This window comes from Rhea americana, unplaced genomic scaffold, assembly GCF_003343005.1.
Source record: "Rhea americana isolate MKP2758 unplaced genomic scaffold, rheAme1 scaffold_35, whole genome shotgun sequence".
Classification (NCBI taxonomy): Eukaryota; Metazoa; Chordata; class Aves; order Rheiformes; family Rheidae; genus Rhea; species Rhea americana.
The window spans coordinates 117,088-139,699 of NW_028186479.1; the positions used below are offsets into that span (position 1 = coordinate 117,088).

The 22,612-nt window shown below is 43.9% G+C and overlaps 1 protein-coding gene across 1 annotated transcript in view; it reads right to left on the minus strand.

The window, feature by feature from the left end:
• Positions 1 to 16,636, minus strand: part of ERI3 (ERI1 exoribonuclease family member 3) — a 93,253-nt gene extending 76,617 nt beyond the window's left edge. Inside the window, exons 1-2 of the mRNA XM_085311738.1 lie at positions 16,325 to 16,636; positions 1,523 to 1,639 (exon numbers count right to left, since the gene is read on the minus strand). Of these exons, the coding sequence (XP_085167864.1) occupies positions 1,523 to 1,639; positions 16,325 to 16,636 (429 nt within the window). The remainder of the gene's footprint in view (positions 1 to 1,522; positions 1,640 to 16,324) is intronic.
• Between the last annotated feature and the right edge of the window lie 5,976 nt (positions 16,637 to 22,612).

A 22,612-nucleotide genomic window follows, 5' to 3' on the forward strand; every position in this document is an offset into this window, starting at 1 on the left:
TCTCATGCAGTTAACAGAATTGTAACCTTCAGCGTTGGCAAGAAGGACAAAACAGAGGAATTTCTCCAAAATGTAACTTCATTAGGAGTTAATTAATGAGAAAACTTCTTTAGAATGTAGATGACATACAAAACTTACACTTTCAGCCTTACTCCACAACATAACATGTCTCTTAACACAGATCAGGTGCAAGCTTTAAAGTTTATCACAGCATACATTTGCACAAGCACATGTCCAGCAAGTCCCTTGTGGGTTAGGACAGCCAAAGTAGTTGTCCAGCCTTCTAGTAATAAGGCTGCAAAAGATTTTTCATTATAGTTCCCTGTTTTCATACATTTATAGCTTTCTGAAAGCCTCTCCTGTTGTCTGTGCTTAGGGTTTTTTTTTCTTTTTTTTTTCTTCTTCTTTTTTCCCCCCAAAGTTTAAATGAAATATCTTCACCTGTTTTGCAGTTACAGTAGGACAATGAAAACATGTATTTGTTTTTAAAATGAGGAAATTTGGAAGGGTCTGGCTGACCTTGGAGAGGCTCCATGCAGCATAGAGAAGTCATTTAATCAAGTTAGTCCACATAGGACAAGTGTGCTGAGGGCCAGATTCTGCAGCCATTGAGGTCACGGAAAATGCTTCATGGCGTCCTGTCTGCAAAGAACTCGGATTCTCTGATTCCCCTAGTTAGTATTTTAGTGCCTGGGCTGGCCAACGGCAAAACAGTGGAGTAGCAGGGGAAAAAGCTCAGAGCAAAGGGAATTTAGAAAACTTCCCTGGCTGCAGTAGGGAAGAAGCACACAACTTGCAGAAACAGTTAACTTTTTGTGCTCAATGAAAAAAAAAAAATAATCCCTCTTCCCTGACTCCTTGGATCCATAAGGAATCACATTTACCGAACTCCTCGCATGCCATCTTCATCTTCTCACCTATATCTCCTTGGCAATGAGTGCAACCAAGTAAAAAGACCTCACTTCTCCAGCAATCGTTTCAAGCACCCTACTGGCACATCAAAAAAGAATCTTGAAAAAAGAGATGTAAGGTTGTCTTACCACTCTGAGGAGCTCATCAAATCACAATAAGCAAGCACATAGGAGAGTCATTTAGAGCTTCTGAACCATGGAGCAGTACAACACTTCCTTCCTTTCGASCAGGCTCTCTTTGACCTTCCCCACCAAAGAGCAGCATAGCACAATCATTAAGAGCTTACAGACAAGCTCCAGTATCTTGACCAATTGCTAATACAGCATTAGTATTTTAATTATGTGGTCACCCAGGAATACATTCATTAGTTACATAAGCAAGTGATCTTTGTTAGGAGATTATAGCCATAACTCGAGTTAGTTACAAATCCAAACCAAAGCCTTTACATGCTTCTACAATAATAAAGATCATTTCCCTTATCCTTAACATGAGCCTGGCCCAACACCATGCCTTGCAGCTGCATCCTGAGGAGGYGATCCCAACCCCTGGTGCAATGAAAACCTGCTTCCCAGAGATACTCTTGGTGCACTGGGGAACCTTTGCACTTTACCTCTGTACAGAAGGGCGTAAGCTGGGGATGCACCACAGGCTGAACATACATGTGAAAGGTGGATTCAATCTCCATCGTCCTGCCATTCAGCTTCAGGATAGGGAATTCGATGATTTCCTGAATAAGGTAAAAAGAAAAGCAGCTGTTCATTTAAATCAAACAAAGAAGCGAAGCTGGGAAAGACCCATGCTAGCAAGATGGCAGTAAGAAGAGGGGGCTGATGGTCCCAAACAGAAACGAGGGCAACACGAAGCTCTGCACTACAAATGGGAGAGTCACGCAAGTGCAGAGAACACGTCCAGCGCTGCTAGTGTTAAGGAGCACGGYGCTGACACACATCACACACTGGCCCCAGCTGGGACATACCGGTAGGTCTTTGTGCTCAGGGCAGCATCTGCACTCGCTGTTGCCTCAAGCTGAACCTTTCAAGAGGAAGACAACATGGCACCACCTGCACGTGCTACCCAGAGAACACAGAGAAAAGCTTGCAGTGGGTTCACTTCTGGTYAGTAATGACATCTCAGACAGGACGCCCTCTGATGATCAGTTCCACCCTCTCTACCACTCACTCCTTTTGGAGGGCACCAGACAGACAACAGGAGCGTCTTAAGAATTTGCATGCTAGTGCATGAAGCACCTCCTTCCCAGGCGAGGTTGAAAAAAGCTGCAAAGAGCATCACTCTCCTCCAACAGAGAGGGAAGAGGAACTGTAAGTCCTCCTGCAAAAACCACCCCTATTGGATACAGCACAGAAGCAAGCCCTGCTTTATTTTTCTCTCTATAGCCAATTTATGCTGATAGGGAAATAAAAACGTTCTTCATCAGAAGAATGTTCAATTATTTGAATAATCAGCAATCAAAAATTTACATGGACCTGTTAATAAAAAGTTTAAACAAATCCAGTTACGATGGATTTCTCAATTATTAAAAAATATACATGAAATTAAAAAAGCCGCCCACTGAATAAAAGCGATAAAATCCTTTGTGTTCACCCCCCTCCTTCCCCGCTCCCTCTCCTCCTTCCAGTTTAATGCAAGAGAAGTGACAATTTGTTTGGTGTCTTTAAAGAATAATTTGTCTATGTTATTTAATAGAGATGCATGGCACCAAGGTTCTGGAGTGCAAATGAGCCTGCTGAGTGATATCCATGCAACAAGCCTCTCAAATCACTTCTGGAGAGAAAGAGAGAGAGGGAGAGAGAATAAAAAAAAATATTGCTTTTTAATATTCAAAAACAGTTTGCAAAATTTAATCAAAGCAGAGCAAAAGCTAACATTTTTACCACTTTGACATTTTTATTAGCGCTTTCATAAATTTTTAAAACATGAATGGAATTAGTTTAACAACAAAAAAAACTGCCTGAAAACATCTGGAAGAGACAAATAAGAAATAATAAAAAATAAATAAAAAAAAAATCCAACTCCGGCAAGTAAAATTAGCATGTGGAAAATGCAATCACTGCAGAGGACTAACACAGGTTTTGGACCTGGGCTGCAACCTCCATGACCTGCAGGCAGAAATTATCATGAGGTCACGTATCTGAGCTGAGGACATCACCACCCCGGCAGCCAGAAGGAGGGCAAGAGGATGGGTGGGTAAATGCAAACAACAAATAATTTAAATAGCCAGTGGAATCACCCAGTTTCCATCTCAGGGAGAAGGCACGAACTCAGCTCCGTAACCACGACGGCTCCCAGAAGCAGCCGAGCTGAGGGCCATGCCAGCAGGGCACGGTCAACCCAGGCCCATGGGGAACGTGCTGCCAGCCGAGAGGAAAAGCTGCAAAACGTTAAGGGTGATGAAGCGCCCAGGCGTAGACGCTGAGCAGCCAAACAGCAGGCAACGCAGGGCTTCATGGTTTCCCCGCTGTCAGCTTTGCTGTACTCGCACGTGCTGCRCTGAAGAGGTTTGGGCGCATCCTTTCCGCCAGCCCCACAACCATGCAAGAGTGACTAAGGGACCATACKGGGGCTGTGGCTGGAAGGGCAGAAGGACGCAAAAAGGCAGAGAAAAACACCGCTCCAACTCTGCAAAATGCCTGAGCATCACTCAGATCTTCCATTGGGGGAAGTCAAATTTGTCAACTTCAGCCATCCAGAATTACCAGCRGAGACAACAGAAGCTGGTGATCAGAATAAGGCAGGCTGGACCCAGCTGAATGAACTTCTCCTCTTGAAATAACCAACCATCACGGGCAGACACTGAATGCAGCACATTTCTGTTCAGAAGGAAAGTGGGCTGCAAAGTTGGAAGCAAATGGATGTCCTAACAGAGCCAGGCTTAACCCCAGGCTGGCCAATACGTGTTACAACCCTATCTGCCAAATACTGCTCTCCTTCCTCAAGCAGTCTGTAGAAGGSGCTGGGGAAATGTGTTACCTTTTGGGTCTGCAACCCAGACCAAGGGCAATCTTTGAAGCGGGCAAGTCCACGGCAGGGCAAGACCAACGGCCTCCCTCCCAGAGGGAGGCATGCACAGATTCGATTTCACAGCAAGCCTGCGTTGCAATGCAGACATCAGTCCTAAGGGAACAGAAATATCCTCAGGGGCCATCAAGTGGCTGGATGCAAAGAGGGACTGAAAGACAGCCCAGTCGGCTGATCTGATACACAAAGGCGTCATTTGCCTCCAGACCCAAAGGCAAAAAGCACTTCCAGGAGGGTCGGATTAAAACATACGGAGGAAATAAAAAAAGCTGTACTAAAAAATGTGGAAAATTTAACAATATCAAGAATTACTGCAGGTCTGTGGGATATATGCAACCAGGGAGCGGGGTGGAACCTGAGCAGCAACTTCAATGTCTTGGGAGAAAGAACAGCAGCTCTTTTGGGCTTATTTGGTCAGTTTTTCAAGCAAGTGGTAAAGGACCTTTCCCAAAAGGCTGTTTATCTGCACGCTTCCTATAGCAAAGATTTTTCCAGTCTCTGGCAATGTTTGCTCCACTGGTATCTAAGGCAACAGATACCAGCCCCATGAAATCAGCCCCACTCCTCACTAACGACGTTAGCCAGTCCTGCAATGAAATTTAACCTGTGACACTGCTGTACTTTTCATTTAAACTTTCATTTGGAGAGAAGCAGTGTTTGGAGACCCTGCAGTTTGTCCTGCTAATAAAGACAAGTGTTGGGACCTTTAAAGGTGCCATTCATCTTTTGCCTTTATTAAATTCAATTTTCTTAAGCCCATGATACATCATGAAATTAAGAGTTGACATTCCTGCAGAAACAAAAATATCTATCAAACATAAACAGAAAGGGGAAAAAAAAGAGGCCTCTATTACCAAGAATTTATGGCTTAAAGTTGATCTGTTTCCACTTTTTTTTTTTTTTTTAACAAGCATATGGTTTGTTTTAGATATCCAAAATGTTATTACAGATCTAGTATTTCATTAGTAATTATTATGAAATGGTGAGCACTTAGACACACACCCCCAACAGACCACGATTCAGAAAGGCAGCCAGGCGCTCTCTCACATTTCACAATAGCCTGGCGAGCTTAAAATGCTCAGCCACATCCATACAGCCAAGGACCTTCTCTGCTCTTTTCCAGGTGAGGGAAGGTGGAGCGAAGCAGCGCACTGGAATTAAAAGGAAAGGTTCACTGACATTTGATTTCTTTAATCAGACTCTGATCATTCTTAAGAGCTACCCCGATATCCTCAMACGTTTCTGCTTCCAACACCGACTACATGTGTGCCAACTACGGCACTGTCCTGCGCCAGTGGCGTGTGGGTCTTCTAAGTCTTTTTTTCCACCCCAGCGTTTCCTCATAGCACAACCAGAAGTTATGAATGTGCTGAAATAACGCTGAGGGTGCCCAGAGACTGCAAATAGCCACAAGGTACCAGAAGAACAAATGCACCCATTTGAATTTTGCAAGCACTGCAATTAGGTACTTTATTTAGCACTGCAAAGTAACTTGAAAGGAAATCCAGGATTCAAACCACCAGCAATAAATAAGCGGCTTTTTATTTTCCTTTCATTGTCATGAAAAGTTGAGCATGTTTTGTGTTGAGAAATTCTGCACGCAGCTCCCAATTACAGGCATTTGCATTTATATTGTTGGAACACAGAGCTTCTAAAAATCAATATTAACACACTTAAAGAAAAAGACATTGCCACTCTGTCCCTCCTCTCAGCTGCTCTCCCAAACACACTCACAATAGGAACATATAGAGCTGTGGGCTTATAAATATCCATTACCAGGTCCACTGTCTCTACAACAGTCTTGTATTTATGATTTTCTGGTACTTCAAACAAATCTATTGACAGCTTGCTCAGAATTTCCCTCCCCCCCCCTTTTTTTTTTATTTTTTTAAAAACGTTCCCCAAAAGGAGAAACCAGGTGCAAGCCTGCTGTGTAACCTGGCTGTCCCACGACGGGGGTCTGAGGAGTAGCAAGTAGGCTGCAGTGTAACTGCATAATGCCTATGGACTTCCTCTTCAAAGGGATTTGAAAAATTCATAAGGGCATGTGAAACGACCGCTGCAAACCCAGCCTTTTCCTACCCAACCACCCTCAGTGAAACCCCCCTCTCTTTAACACCAGAAAAGGGATGCAAGAATTTAGCGGCCTTGATTTTCTTGATAATACATCAACAAGCACACAGCTATACTCTACTAAAAGTCTTCTCAGAACAGCAAGATTTCTAGAGTTTTGAAAAGCAAGCAGCAAAAGTTGTGCTGCTTCCCCCACAGGAATCTTTTTCTTATCGTCTTGGATTTATGGAGCAATAACATTATTAGACTAAAAGAATACAACGCACAGCAAAAACTTCCCAGCTCTAAAAAACCTTTTAATCCAGAAGCCCATTTAAGAAGTGGACAAGGCTTACTTCAGGACAGTGATTTATATATTTGAGGAAAATCTTGTGGCCATTCAGTTCAAAAGCTAGCAGAGAATAATTTATCCCCTAATCTCACACCCATTTGAAGAAGTTTAATAAACACCAGAGTAAAAGATGCTCATAAAAATCAGAGCTGACTGTTCAAAACGCAATAAAAACAAGTAGATGTTTTAAGAGAAACGGATTTTTCCCTTTCCTTTCCTTTTCCTTTTTGATAACAAAAAGGAAAAAACTTCCTACCAAAAGACCGCTTTACACCTTCAAAAAAGGTGAGGGGGGGGGATGCAAGGGAGTCTCACTGAAGGGAACACAGGCTCAGCATCAGCTTATTTTATTCAGGGTTTTTTTTTCCCCTCTTTAAAGAAAAAAAGTCATTTTATGCACAAGGAGCTTATTTCTTAAACAAACATTCGTGTTTTTGATTTACACCACGGGCTGCTCCTAAATAATTTATGGCGGGTTAAATTTATTGCACAGCCCTGGCCGGCTGCAAATTCGAATTGCCAAATAATTAGATTTTAGGGCAATGCTTATAAATTATCCGCCGATTTGTCCGGACTTGTTTGTCAGTTGCTTTGTGCTTCGGGTCATCTTTGGCATTTCACTGTTTGTGTTTTAATTGCTGATTTACACTTTGACAGATGAGAGTTGATGCCTCCAAGTTCCGGGAGGGAGCTGAGGTGGGGGGGAGAAAAAGAGAGAGAGAAGAGCAGGAAGAATCAGAGCTCTTAAAGCTTGCGATTTTCCTTTTTTCCAAGGCAATTAAAATTGAAAAGGGACATAGTAAGGACAGCACTAGCCTAACAGATCTGCCTCCTCAGTTTCCACCGTGCCTTAATAATTATTTTAACTAAAGCTGTTTTCAAGTTGAGCAGCCTTGCACTAGCCCTCGGGGGCAGTAACCAGGATGACCTCATAGGTCTTTTCCCCAATTCTAAATTTCTAGTTAACTAACTAAAACAAGTACCATAAAGACAACACCTTTGTAACTGGGGACAGCAGGACCTCCGCTGAATCAAGTCGATGCCGGCCGTCCCAAAGACGTGCGCACACAGTGATGAGTCTCACAGCGCTTCTGCCCAAGGTAAGTTACTCACAGCACAAAATAACCCTGTCAAAAGGCCTTTAGGGAAGCAGCTGACCCCCAAATTACATTTTCCATCATTATCTAGCTGAAAATACACATCTGCACACACCCAACAATTAAATACACTTAAACAAATGTCATATCCTCAGGAAAAGTGTGAATGGAAATACACACCAAAAAAAAATCAAAACACAAGGCAGCATGCAAGAACATGGGAAGATTACGAAACACAGAGAGAAGATGATGTGAATACAACTTCTGCTCCTGGATCCTTGAATATCCAGGGTTTCTTCCTTCCCCCTGCCTTTAGGATAATCTCACTGCCAACTCTCAAAATTCAGGCACTGGAACCCAGTTTCAAAGGCTGATTTTCCTCAATGATAGATTTTGAGTTGTCTTTTGGGTTCTACATTCTGACATCAAATCTGGCTCATATTTCTAGGTGTTTCCTTAAAACTGTGAGAGAGAGGGATCATTTCTCTCTCTTTAATAGGAGCTGAAATTCCCATCTAATCACATGCCTCCAGGAGCTTCAGCTTTAAGAGAGACATCTAGTCCATGCTCTTGCCCTAAAGCAGCAGCATCTTCCCCTAAATCATTTCTGACTTTGTCTAGGCTGTTTTTAAAGACTCCAATAACAGAGATTCACACACTCCCCAGGCATTCTATCCTGGTGCTTCATTCGTTTTATCATGAGAAAGTTTTTCCTAATGTGTAATACGAGTTTCCTTTGCTGTTGTTTAAATTCATGACTTCTCCTCCTATGCACTGTGGACACAGGCCAGAACCTTCTCCTTAGTAACGGAAGACTTATCATACATTCCCTTCTCTTCTCTGTACTGAAGAACCTCAATGCCTTCCAGTCTGTGCTCACAGGTTGTTTTTTGCAGACCCCTGGTCATGCTCAGTATATTTCTTCTGGACCCTCTTGAAATGGTCTAATTTTCTTTTAAAGTATGGAGTCCAAAACAAAACATTTTTCTAACTGAAGTTCCTTCTTACAGGGCCAAGAATAGGAGGATCCACATGACTTGCACATGACATTTGCCCCTAAACTTGTCACTATGGTCTTTGGGATTTCTTTCATGCCGTCATATCTCACATTTTTATAACTAGCTCATAATCTGGGCCCATAACCTGCCAACTCCTGAAACAGGCTRGTTTCTGCCTGTTACTATCACCATCACCCCACCTGCCAAGGAAATCAGAGCTATTTCGATCTTTCTAGCAGCACCCAGTCATCAGGAGTAACAGAACTTTCCTTCTCTTTTCATACTCAGGATGAGAAATACAGACACGCTGACATTTCAACTCATTTTTTTCAAGAACTACTGACATATACTTAACCACCCAGAAAATCACAACTGCCACACACAACAATAATTTAAAGCTTGACAGTTTGGGGAAGTTTAATGCTCGGACCAGGTTAGAAAAAGCACACAGGACTCTCCAAAYGTTACCTTTGTATTGTAAGACGAAAACTACACCACATCCTTCAAGTCCACCTCTTTCTACCACAGGCAAGCAGCCTTTGCAGTCCCCACTGCAGAATTATCAAATCATTTCAAGACCCAACCTCTTCACCTGATATTGAGTAGCACAAATGATCAATGTTCTCAGCAACACTAAAACATCTGGGATGGGTAGAAAGGGCATGTTAGTGCATGTAAATGAACACTCACGGTTTTACAAACATCACAAGTAACTGCTGGTGACAGCATCSTTTCTGCCTGGCGTAGAGAGGAACTAAATAACGTAACCAAGAACAGTAGTTTTGCTAGCTACCAAGCACCCAGACCAACAAAGACAACGTGAAGCTGGTCCCACAGCCAGGTTGGAACAAAGTGGGAGAAAGCAAGACATTTTGCTGGGAAGAGTGAAGCTGCACCTCCTTCTTACTGGGGAGGTTTTGTTCAAAACTAAGAGAAGACTTTAAAACAGCAAAGACCACAACAACTTGAAGAGAAAAGCGAAGCTCCAGGGCAGCACTCCAGACAGCTGCCACAACASGGAAGAGCAAGCGGGCACAGAAAGGTGCAGCTGAACCTGGGGTACRTTAGCTATTAGCTATTTTAGCTAAGGTCACAGAGAGGTTCGAGTCAGAGCCAAATCGAGAACCGAAAACCTTCCTTGCATCAAGCCTGTTCTCTCCAGATGTCATCCCTTGTCTGCCAAGGACCTAAAGGGACCATGGTAGGACAAAGCAAAGGACACCTGACTTCACAACCCCCCCCCCTTTTTTTTTTTTAAATAAAACACAAATGTATCAACACTTCAGTATTTACTTTCTGGACTTTGGTGTTCCCTATTTGATTTCTGTACTAGTAAACGTTTTCTGAAAAATCTGCTGGAGAGCTATTTACTCATTTCAGCATCAGTCCTGTCCTTCCTYGGGGCGGGGGGGCAGAAATCATATTTACGCTTCAGTGATTGTTCAGGAGCTGAGAAGGGGAAGATCCTCCCTCTAGTATCTCAGAATATTGCGCATTTTTAAAACGCCACGCCGGGTGGCTCAGAGGCCAAGGGCACAGATCACCGGTGACCATACAGCACCATGCACACAGCGAGAGGTGCAAGAGCTGCAGAACTATAACACTGTCGCACCCTTAACTTCAGGAAAGCGCTTGCCGTAAATGTTTCCAGCAGCACAAGTAACCCCAATCAGCTGCTTTATGGCAAGGCAAAGAAACCTTTAAACACACTAGAAGGGACTCGCACGTTCCTGAACTAGCATGGATCTCTTCTTTTCAGGGTGACTGAAGCTCAACTACTTTCTGCTGTAACAACAAGTCTACTTAACTTTGCAACTTGTCACCTAAACGATGTGTAATGTTTGCACAGCTAAGGATACAGTGTTCAAACAGCACAGGTGGGGAAGTGCACACTGGGATGCATAACTGATGTGGGGTCTCTGCACGCTGCGAGGGAAAGGGCACCAGGACTGATTGCTTTAAAGCACTCATCACATCGGCCTGTCAATAACCAGCCGAAAGCTAAGCAGGTTGGGTCAGGTTAGGACCGCAGCAGTCAGCCCCCTGAGTGCCTGGTATTTTAGGCTTGTCGCTATAATACTGCTGGGTTTATACCTTGAAGTAAGAAACTGAATATTTTCATACATCAGAYGTCTTGCCTGGTGGTCCAGTGGTTGTGCTCCACAGGAGATTTGGGTTCGGTAACTTCGTGTTACCTAGCTCACCAGGTTTTAAACAGATACAGCCAATTCTGTTGCCTAAAGACAGAACACCCCTGTCAGGTCGATATGGGTCAGAGCAAGGTTATCCCTACTTATTGCAAAAATGGAAGAGATCAGTAAAATGACTGCCATGGAGAACACAATTTTTGCAGGTGACACTGCAGCTGGTATTTCAGGCCCTGCAAAATCCATTTTGAAATTCTGKCTGCTCGTTTCCAATCTCTCTGGCTTTATTTTAAAAGATATTATACTTGATATTGGTCAAAATAAGGTTTCCCAACAGCSCCACAGAACTGAAATGAAACACACAAGATACAGAAAATATGAGAAAAAAAGAACTGCATCTCTTCAGTAATTTCGGATGCACCTGTAGTATTTGGAGTTACAGACCCTTATGTGCCTTCAGCAGAATTTGTAACTGTTCAGAGGAGCTAGCTATAAAGGCCTCAAAGTTTTTTCAAGAGATGGTACAAAAATGAACATGAACAGAAAAATAACCTAAAATAGCTTTCATATGAACTATTTCCCGTCACTCTAGGAACTTAAAGCACTACAACACAAGAAGAATAGCTTAACAGCAGCTATGTAGTTTCATTAAATAAAGGGTGTAAAGTAAGCCATAATTGGCAAAGACATGATAAATACATATTTTTACTTTCAGTAAAAAAAGAAAAGCCTTTAAGTGACTGTGTTGCACACATTTTAATGGCATTCCTCTAGTAACAACACYGGATGAAGCTGAATTGAGAACTATGTATTTAAAACTATACCCAAGCCTAAGCTGCATGAAGACAGGTAATTGCAGATTAATATTCCATTGTAATACTTATGCACGAGAGTGCTGAGTTAAAGTTGCCATGGGAAACAAGCCTGAATTTCTTCACTTTTCAGCAATTCACAATCAGCCTTAATATAGGTTTTGGCAGGTGATTTCTAATGCACTGAGCTCAACAGCTACACAAAAACTGTGCTAAAAGAAAGCTGCTTCACAGGAATATCTAGATAGGATAGGTGATCATTGGCACATCTCCACAGTTTGCCTTTGGAGAGGATTGTGACAACCTCTCCGATAGCAGCTTTGTGAGCCACGATTCCCATCCTGGCCTTCAGCTGGGATTGCCTTAATACAGTCTTCACAGAGCACTGCCTGAAGAGCATCCAGAAGCTGGTTCGCAGCCTGCTTCGGTCCCTCCCGCGAGCTTCTCTAGCAGCACAGCTCCCAGGTTTGCCACTTCCGACATACTCCACCTAGAAAGTCCCCTGAGCTCAGGCCACGGCTACCTCCCTCGGCCCATCCCCGCACTACTCAGCCYGAGCAGGGAGCGCGGCAGGGACCGCATGTCTGTCGCTAAGCCCTAAATTCGGTAGAAATCAACATCCATTCGCATCACAAGGGCAGTCCATAAACCACAGCAGCTCAGGAGCAGGTACACATCATTCGGGTGTCCCTACCACGGGAATGGCACCATGCAGCAAAAAGGGAGCGCGGCATGGGCAGCGGAGAGGCAGCGATCGCAGCAGCTCCAGCTGCAGCCGCCCCCGACTGCAGGGCAGAGGCACAACACCGATGTTTGGGGGAACCAGCTTCAGTGCTCATTTACACAGGCATGCAGGGAAACACAGTCTGAAACCAACCTAACCTTGTTTTGCACTTGTAGTTATATTATCTTAAAGCAAGGCTGAATCTCATTTGCTGATACAATCTTGCCAGTCAGGAAATATTCTATCAGCATACATATTGTACATATGCACATCTACAAATAAATTAGTAGCTAAGCATTCTTATCTACAGTCTCAATGTTTATAGTTTTATGTTGAAAAAGTGAATGATATTCTGCATTTATTACCAGGTATATCCAGTTTCATTTGATAGAAATTATAAAAAAAAAAGTTCATATATAGTAAAAAAAAATTACAAAAGAACAGTTAAAGGGTACAGTTAAACAAACTTGAAATATGCGAGATAATTAATATCAAAATACACCTGCATTTTGAATGTACTGTTTAAGAGAACATGGAAAGCATCATCTCTACTTAAAATTATTTCTCCTGCTTCTGCTCATAACATCCTTTACAACCTTAGTATTAGAAAATCTGAACATTTCACACTTTCCTTTTCAACAGAGATTGAAAGAGGTAATTTTCTAATTCCTAAATGATTATCAAATTTGAGTGAATTTGAGACACTGAAGTCAAGTACCTGAATAAACTGACATTAAAAAAAATAGCATCTTTAACATCATCGAAAGCTCATTTAGCATTTCAACAACTCGTAGTTACAATTCCTGAGACAGTGACTTCTGCCACCTCTGTGGCCTGGTTTTCTTTCCAGCTTTCAGGCAGCAAACATGTACAAGCTGCAATATTATTTGTTTTTAAGCTAAGTGATTTTAGCAGACTATAGCAGAGATTAACATGCTAAATTAAGGCCTAATTTCAAACTTAGCTCTGAATAGATGTGGTCTGTGTCATCAGACTTTTTACATTAAAAAAAAAAAAAAAACCCTTCATTTTCCCTCCACTCTGCTGAAGTCGAGGGCAGGATGCTCGGCTTGCTGAACGCAAGGGGCACACCCGCTCACGGCACTAACAAAGCTAGGACGCCGGGAGCTGCGGCTCCGAGCCCTCCGGGGGCTCCCGTCCCAGCCACCGAGGGACCGACCACCCTAAACAGGCTACAGGCACGAGAGAGACGCGGCCACTTACCAAGGCGTCTCCCCTTGTGTGTCTAAAGCGCCATACCCACGCGGCTCTACAGGCTGAGGCAAGCTTCAAAGAGGTGTGAGGGGCTACCCACGAACACCCCTCACTGCCTACACCTACTGACCTTTGGCTAGTCAAAATACTACAACACACACACTGTGCTTCCATTCTTCTTCCAAGTTTTCACATCTATCCATCTGGCACAACACAATTAAAGCCTTCAGCTCCTATTGTCTCTGCGATGGTCTCACTGCCCATAAATAAACCTGTAAAACCCCAAAGCCATGCTGCTTCTTTGCACTTAAGCATTTTGATTTGGGGGAATATCTGTTGAAAACTATCAAGAGTGAACTGCAAGAATGCAGGCTGGCCTGTTGAACTGCTCTCAATTACCATTCCCAATGCTACCATCCTCCTGTGGACATAGGACAGGAAATGTTAAGGAGCCTCCACATCAGCCAAAGCAGCGATAAATCAAAGGGCAGCTGTCGCACGGCACTCGGCCAGCACCCCAAGCCAGTCAAGTCACAATATGGGTGGCTCCCTAGGGAACACCACTGCTCTTGACCCTCTTGGATCCCTGTTATGGAGGCCATGCCATGAGACCTCAAAGGGAGAGACAGCGTGAAAGGGAACGGAAATGAAGGAATCTGAAAGATATCTCCCAAGAATAAAGTTAGTCAGGCTGCTAAGCGCTCACCACCAGTAAATACTGTGGGAAGGGGAACAAATGTTGCAGTTAAACACCTTAGCATAGACAAAAGGATAGCTCCTTCAGTAGTTTCTGGTAATAAGCAAGAACATTTTGAAGAGTGGTTAGTGAGATTTGAAGTGCATGATGGCATGTATATTCTGCAAGGCTTTTAGGCCAAGCTGGCTAAGTTTATACATAGGACAACCCACTTGGATCACAGCTAAGCTCTATATGCATCAACATCCTCCTCATCAACAAACTCCAATGCATTTGAATTTTGTTGCATCACCTGCCAGATTTCTATTTTGCAGGTTCTGAGCTGCAATAGAACAAAAGCAGAAAAGGAATCAGGATCACAGTTAAGATCAGCATCTGACCACTGCTAGCTCTCAGGTCTGTCCTCAGACTGCATCTCTGAAATCTGACTCTGCCATCACTCCAGTGAAAGAACCTCTAAGTAAAACCTTGCACAGAACGTTGCTGACACGCACAACACAATTTGCTCACCACGACATAGAGCCTAGCAGTGAATAGGGCAAAAAACAGTCTGGTTAGCAAAAAGGTAAAATGCAGGTAAGGACAGCAACAGAGAGCCTCGTATTTGCAGAGTTGTCCGATTCAGGCAGGCAACTCGGGTCTTTTCAGCTACACCAATTCTAGTGCAGCAGGAGCCATTTCTTTATTTGTCAGACTAATTTGTTTGTGAGGATGTGAGCGACTGACAGCCATTACCACACAAGATATGACACAGACAGGCACTGAACACAGCAGACTGGAAAAACAACACTGAAGAACATCTCCACCTTAAAGGTGTTATCTCGCCAACAAAATATATAGCAGATCTGCATTGGCCCAGACCATTACTTTCCCTGGCAAGGACTTGGGGACAAAGCTCCTTAAAACAGTAGTAATCATATTCCACTCATGCTCCTTTTTACTGCCAGCTGTAAACTAGCTCCACATGCATCATGGTTTTGCATCAAAATGTGCACAGACCAAACCCATATCCAAAGGGACAAGGTAGATCCAATTTACAGCTTTGACAGGTCTGTGCACCCGAGGCTGAGCATGCAGGAAATAGCCTGACATCTCACTTGGAGAATGGTTAAGACCTTCCTTCCTAGCAGAATTGGAGGCAGACACACAACATCCTCTCACAAAGACCCAGGAGAAGAGCAGGGATTCGCCCTCCATTTTCAGGAAACATAAGAGAGTAGCAGTGCTCACCAAGACACCACAGGGGAAGGTACGACTCAAGTTTGATCCCAACCTGCAGCATCCCTTTGACAAGACAAACCCAAAGGAAACTATAGCTGCATTGGGAAATGGACTCACTGCATTAAATCATCTCAATAATGAGATATCATGTTGAAAACTGCTTGACTTTCAGCGTATTTGAAACAAAACAAACAGAAGTATTCTTAGACAGCTGTGCATTACTGGCAATACCAGCAAGAGGCTGATTGCTTGTTACAGAGGTGGATATGAAGTCTGAAGTCAGTGTAGAGACTCTGAAATCTGTTTGCTTGTTACCAACCCAATATCAGGTTATTTCTTTTTATCACGCTTTTCTAATTTAAACAGAAGCTCCAGGTCCACCCTGCTGGCAACTGAAAATATATTTACTAATTTGCTTTTCACTGCTGTGAAAGAATTGTCTGCAGAAAAAGTTCTGCACTTCGTCCAGATCACTGCATGCCTCAAGAGGTAAGGCATTGGAAAAATCTCTCTGAAGCTGAATTGTTTCTTATCTTATTACACTCCAGAGTTAACGCTCAGGCAAGGTAACTGCAGCAAGATCAGACAGCTCAGAACTATTGTTCCTACCTACTTAGAGATATTAAACACTTCTGCATATACTTTTTATCATCTTAACTATTCCTTTTCTAAGGCTACTGGCTAGTAACAGCCTTTTTCCTTGCGGAATCAGAGAAGGCTGCATTGAGTATGCTAATAATGCAGGTTCCCAGACAGCAATTTTATATCCCTCCCCAGTTCAGGCAGATGACAAGCATACATGACATAGGAAAGTATTTCTGACAATGCATGAATTTTCACTTCCTTGATGGAAACCAGGGTCCTTCATTTCACTCCCACTGAACAAACCTGGTGCTGCTCACAAGAACAGTGGACTGATAAGAGGCCTGGAGGGCCAGCAACAGAAAGAAGATGGGACAAACCAGGGAAAGCGAGCTAGCTGGCAGTACAGCTTTTCCTTCCATCTCCCAGAACGGCAGTAGCAGCTTTTAAGGGGAGAATTAACAGGATCAGCTATTTACCTGAGGATGAATCTGTGGTTTATCACACGTGGCCTCAAAATCCAGCACTAAGAAGTAGTGATATCTCTGTGGAGGGAAGGATGACATTGCTGCCATGGAAGCTCCAAAGCCGTGGGACGCCAGTTTCCTGCTTACGATGGAGCCGTACCCTTTGAGAACACCAGCCGGGAGGAGGGAGCACACAGCTTGTCTCACCCTTGGAAGTAAGTTTCGGGGAAACTTGGCTGCTCCAGTATGGAGGAGTGCTACCATTGAACATCCAGAGGCATCTGAAACTGAAGAGAGACTCCTGTTACTTACGCACATATACATCTCACCTCTGCTACTACTCTCTTCATCTTCACTCTGCTGTCATAGATTTTCTCTGTGCTTCCTGGTTGAAGGTCTGACACTAGAAATCTGAAATAACACAATAATCTGCTCTAAGTACAACAAGTAGCACTTGGATGAAGCTCAAGGTGTCTAAAAGCAGGGGCAACTGGAAATTAACCTCTGCAAACAGCCCTATATTAAGAGCTATGAGACACAGTCACTGTTCCAGGTGCCAGATCACACATCCCCACTGAACCTTATCATAGCAGAATACACTATAAATCACTTAAGCATATACAGTCTGATCCAAAAACCATTGAAATTTCTGGGAAGGCCCTTAGTCTTTTCATATACAATGCGACTTCCAAAGCATGGCAGGAATTAAATACAGTAAGACATGTACCAACACTACAACCCATTAAACAACTTGGCCCTGGAAGTGCCTATTAGTCACACCCAAACCTCCCACTTCCATTATAAATCTATGCACCCGTTGGCTAAAAGGATACTCTCCACAGAGGTTTGCACTTGCTCTATATATTAGGTTTCTCACAGATGTGACTCTAGTGCTGTACTAGATTTCCTGCTTCAGACATTTTTACAGGAGGAGATTGGTGCAACAATCCCAAGTATGAACTGCCAGGACCAAATTTTCCTTTTAGTAAAATGCAAGAAAGATTCAACAGGTTTCCCTCCCTCCTAAGGAGGAAAAAAAAAAAATCTCACCCAGCCATCACCTTGTGATGCTTCTGTTTCTCATTCAGTATATTACCTTACCGACCCGAGACTCTCCAGATTTCCCCCCACTCCTTTTCTTTTAAGCTGTCACAGGACTGCCACCACCCAAGGAACGCTGGCCTTGGGGCTGTTAACAGGTACACACTTGTTAGGTGAGAGCTCAAGCTCAACTCATGGAGGTGTAACGTAACTGGGTATAAGGCAAAACAGGTGAATTACAACAACTCAGTCTTCCAGAACACAGACCTGAGCGAGTGCATATACATACTTACACATATATAAACACATACACACACACACCTCTCTATATAAGGCACGTGGATATAGGGACACAGCTAGGCCAGGAGATAAGTCCCCAGGCAAACCACACGCAAAGCCCCTGCACAGGGGCTCGCGATCCGGCTCAGGCCAGCAGACGACGGGCATCGCCTGCTCGTGGCTCTGGGCAAGAACGGCCCCGTGGGGAGTGCAGGGCCACCTGCCTCCCATTCGTGGGGTTTCTGCGCACTGGGGCACAGAGCCCAGCCCACCCACGTGTGCACGCCTGCTTTTTTCTGCTGGGCGAAGGGCAGGAAGCACCCCACCGCGCCACGCAGAGCGGCCGCGCTTTCCCCATAAAACGCGAAAGACTGGGAGCAGCAGACTGGCAGTCTGCGAACAAAGTCACTATTTGCACAAAAGACAGCACTTGCTCTTTCCTATCTGTTAGTTCATCAGGTAAATAATGCACGTGCCAAAACACACACTTAATGAGGTAAATAATATGCCTGGAATAACGGCTAAATCTGTATTTACCTGAGAGACCGGAGAGAAACTCGGAAGGACCAGATCAGGAGATAATTGCGGCTGAGCAGGCTGTGTGCTTCAGGTAAACACACATTTTGTAACCTTCCCTTACAAAGGTTTAGAGATAAAGGAACACCCATGCACACCACAGACGGAAATCAAAGAGGGTGAGATGGTTTAAGGTCCCCACACTGCCAACTCCACGGTGTAAGCTGGTTTGCACCCTGCGACTCTCATCATTTGGGAAGATGCTTGCTTTAATAAAACAGTGTGGTAGGCAGCAGATACCCACAAAACTAAAAACTCAATTAGAAAACCCCCACATAATAAACAGCTACACTCCAAGCCTGACACTTTATTTATCCTAAAGGGGCTCAGCTCTATCACTTTTCCATCTACAGCTTTTACTGTCATTAATAAATGCATTACAGCCAAATAGAAGTTAGTTATATTCACTTTTAACCTGTCCTAGATACGAGATATTTGAGGTATACGTGCTTTAAATCTTCAAGCTATCAGCTATGAATCTGAAGGTCTACCACAGCAGATATAATATCCTGGAATAAAGCAGCTTGTAAGTTAGTTGCGGTAAAACCTGGTCCTTAGCCTACTGCATAAAGTAAAATATACAGTTGGAGTGGGGGAGGCAGGCAGGCTCCAACCCCTATATCAAACACAGGCAATAAAATATACCACATTATCCACCTACACACAGCAAAATCAGAACTTCCCTAATGTATTTTAAGTGGCAAGTTAGGGCATCAAACACGATCCCCATGCATCTTCAGGCAGGCCTGCACCATGCAGCGCACTGAGGTCCCCGAGCTGACACTAGCTGAGCCAGCGCGTCCACACTGCACCACGCAGCAAAGCCAACCCCGGTCTCCTTGGAAGGATCCACACACGTCCTCGCACGGAAACGGCGACACAATCCCAGACCCCGGCAAGTCCGGCTCACACAGGCACTGCGGAAATGACAGCCAAAGCCAGCGCCGGTCTATGCTGAACAACTGCCTGTGTTCCACGTCTAAGGACAGGATGAGGCTCCCTGCCCGAAATCCGGCCTCCCCACCCACTCGCGGAGGGAGCCACGCACTGAACAAAGGTGAGCAAGTGGGGCATCGCACGCCGATCCCCTTCGTGCACAGACAGCGGCAACCGCACCGCAAACCCCGCGCTGGCAGCCAAGTTAAAACTTAACCGTATGTTTACACAGCCTCCGCTCCGGGTGCCCCGGGAAGACCTTACAACAACATCTTTGGTGAGGACGGGGTGCCTCCGAGCACAAGACTGCTGGTGAACACGCACGCTTTACTGGAATCTCGTAGAGCATTTGTGTGACTGCTACGACAATACACGGCACGAGTGATTATACCCTATTTATTTCAAAAGACAACAGCGCAAGCATGCASCTTCAAAAGTTACAAATCCTGCTCCAGTCAGAGAAATTCGCACAYTGAATGATTCTATTCCAAACCTAAGTAAAATACCATAGATATATTTCTTATGCACACAAGGTCAGATTATAATCTCATACAGCACAGGCTGTCACATCTGGCATTCAACCTTACTAGGTTAACATTTCATATCACACAGCTCCAATTCCTTGCACRCATATATATGAAACGTGATGGGACCATGAACTGAGGCTGGACTTCAAGAATTATTTTGACAGATTGTACACAGACCTAGGAAAATGTGACAGCACTTACATCTGCAACACCCAATAACACAGGAAATAGCCATGTGTGGTGGGTTTCAGCTGGAAGATAAAGTTGTATTACGTGCCGTATAATAGTGTGTCACRCATGACATCACCAGCTATAATCAGTAACTATCTTTAAAAAACACAACAAAAACCCCCCTCTGAACCTYCACTGCAGGTCACAGGACAAGCTGAGGCCAACCGCAGTTCTTGCCTGTTAGGGGTCCAAGCACACGGGCTAATGCATTTCACGCACTAAAGCACGACAGCTTGATCACCAGCAAGCAAGGGAAGCCAAATGGCGAGCGCTAGCTGCAGCGGCCAGCTCGCCAGCGGCCGCACCGAGRGCGAAGCAAAGCAGCTGTGCTGGCGGCCATCGCCCTCCCGGCTTCACGCCGAGGAAGCTCCCCAGGAGGAGCCAAAAGCAGCAGCTAACAGGATGCGAAACTAWTAGTGTGTGAAGAACGGCTGTGACAAGGCCAGGAGGGTGTTGCAAGCACTCTCCTCCTCAACCTGCAGGACAGCCCCGAAGCCACAGGTGAATACGTAGAGAGGTACACCATGCAAACGGCACAGGATGCACACGCATCAACAGCGAGATAAATTAACCTACAGACTGGAGCTTGACGGGCTTTGTGCCTAATATTTACTTTTTACAACCAAATATAATTTAAAAATCACAGAGTAACAAAATAAGGCATAATTTTAGCAGCTTACTTTTCACCCCTAAATATTCCCTTTCACTGTTCAGTTTGACAAACTGATGTAGGGAGGAGGAAAGAAGGCAAAAAACTTAAGATCAGAAGGGCAACCCAAGACAGGATCTGTTTTAGCACAGCCTCCACTTGCAGATTAATTTACTTCATATTACAGTAAAATGGCCTTCTATAGTATTATTAAAAAAAATAAAGGGAAAGGCAAACTAAAATTAAAAAAAAATAAAGCTTTGAGAGTATTCTTAATTTATTTACTGTCCAAAGCCTGGGTGCTAATAGCCGTGATTCCTGGTCTCTGACAGAAAACCAAACTCTATGCTACAGCACTCAAAAATAACCCAAAAGGTAGTCAGATTTGTCTTATTTTATTGAATTTTAATCAAAAATATAAAAGGGTAAAAACATAAAGATGCTTTTTGTAGAACAAAATTGCATGTATTTAGCAACACCTGGAACCTGGAGTACAGCAAAAAAAAAAATGCAGACTCTCATTTTGGTAACTGTTCAAATGCATAGTCAAAGGTCAAATGTGAGCCTGTATTTTCAGTTTTGTGAAGATATAACTGAAGAACAATAGAGATGACTTCATTTTTCAAATCAACTTTAACCCAAAAGCAGTATTTCATTAAAGGGATTGCTGTCCAAAAACTACAGCACCTGACTAGCTTTTGAGACAGGAAACGAGACTAGGAACAAAACCAACTCATCTACTGTCACTGTCCAAACTTGCCAAAAGGAAAAGAAAAAAAAGTAAAAAAAAGTAAAACAAACAACAAAACACAAAGCTTTTAGAACTGTTTTAATAATGTAATTAATTTTAGACAGGTAAATTGGATTCTTTGTTAGCCTCACAGTTGTCACCCCTTTAGCATTAGTCCAGCACACTTCCATGATTGCACGTCCTTTCATTTTCGTTGGGTTTGTCTGAGGCACTGCTTGACAACCAAGCCCGTATTTTGGAAAATTTGTAATGCAAGTTTCCCAAAGCATTGCCATGGAATGCCTATACGTTGTCCCATCATTACTCATCACAAATACATCTTGGTATTAATCATTTTGTTTTTACAGTACTCCAGAATTGCGCCCAGTCTCTTCCCACTACAGAAGAAGAGTGGAGGCCCCTGTTCTCAAGAACTTACAGTCTAAAATTAGACGCAACACAACAAGTGAGGGTAAGAGCAGCRAAGAATGAGGGTTACAGCAGTAAAGTTAGGCTACTGCTCATTTAGAAGTAAGGCACACGTTGGCAGCTCAGTAAAATTCAACCTGACTGTTGATTTGCTATTTGGAGGCATTATGGCAGAAACGAGCCAACAAGGTAAGGGCTGACTAAAAGGTGGAGGACGCTCTGGTTAAGGAAGCTTCCTCCCGTCTCTCGCGCTTGTCCTTCCCGCTGCGTTCCTTGGCAGACACGTCAACCACCACCCGAGCGCCCGCTCTTCCCTTGTGACACCACAGAGGCGGTGGCGCGTGGGATCACACTGTCGGGGACRAGGCAGCGGATACGGGGGAAGCCCTCCCTGGGGCTAGCACACTCTACRAGGCTGGGAAACAAACACAGCTCAATTCACTTGACAACGTAGCAAAACCCGAACTAGACTTAGCACTGGTAGGACACAAACTCCTCTGAACAGACCGTCCTGCAACATTCCCAAAAATCCACAGTACAATTCTACTCCAGTCTTATTAGGCCACTTCTGCTAGGCAACCCACTTTCATCAGCTCCTTGACTGGTCTCTTAAGACAGTTTTTGTTGTGTATTTTTAAATCTTCTCCAAAAGTGACTGTTGATAGGCAAATGGATCTAAGGTGAAGTTTGAAGATGCTCTACATACTAAAGGACTGCATAGTTGCATAGTAGGAAAATATGGACAAAGGAAGCAACAAAAATTAAAAACAAAACAAAGAGATACGCACAAGATGAGACTGGAAAGCTACAGTGGAAGAGTGGATTCAGTATTAAAGCTAAGAAACAGTTAGGGAGGATCAGATCAAGAACCCTCTAGTCCAGTGTCCTGTCTTGGCATAGGC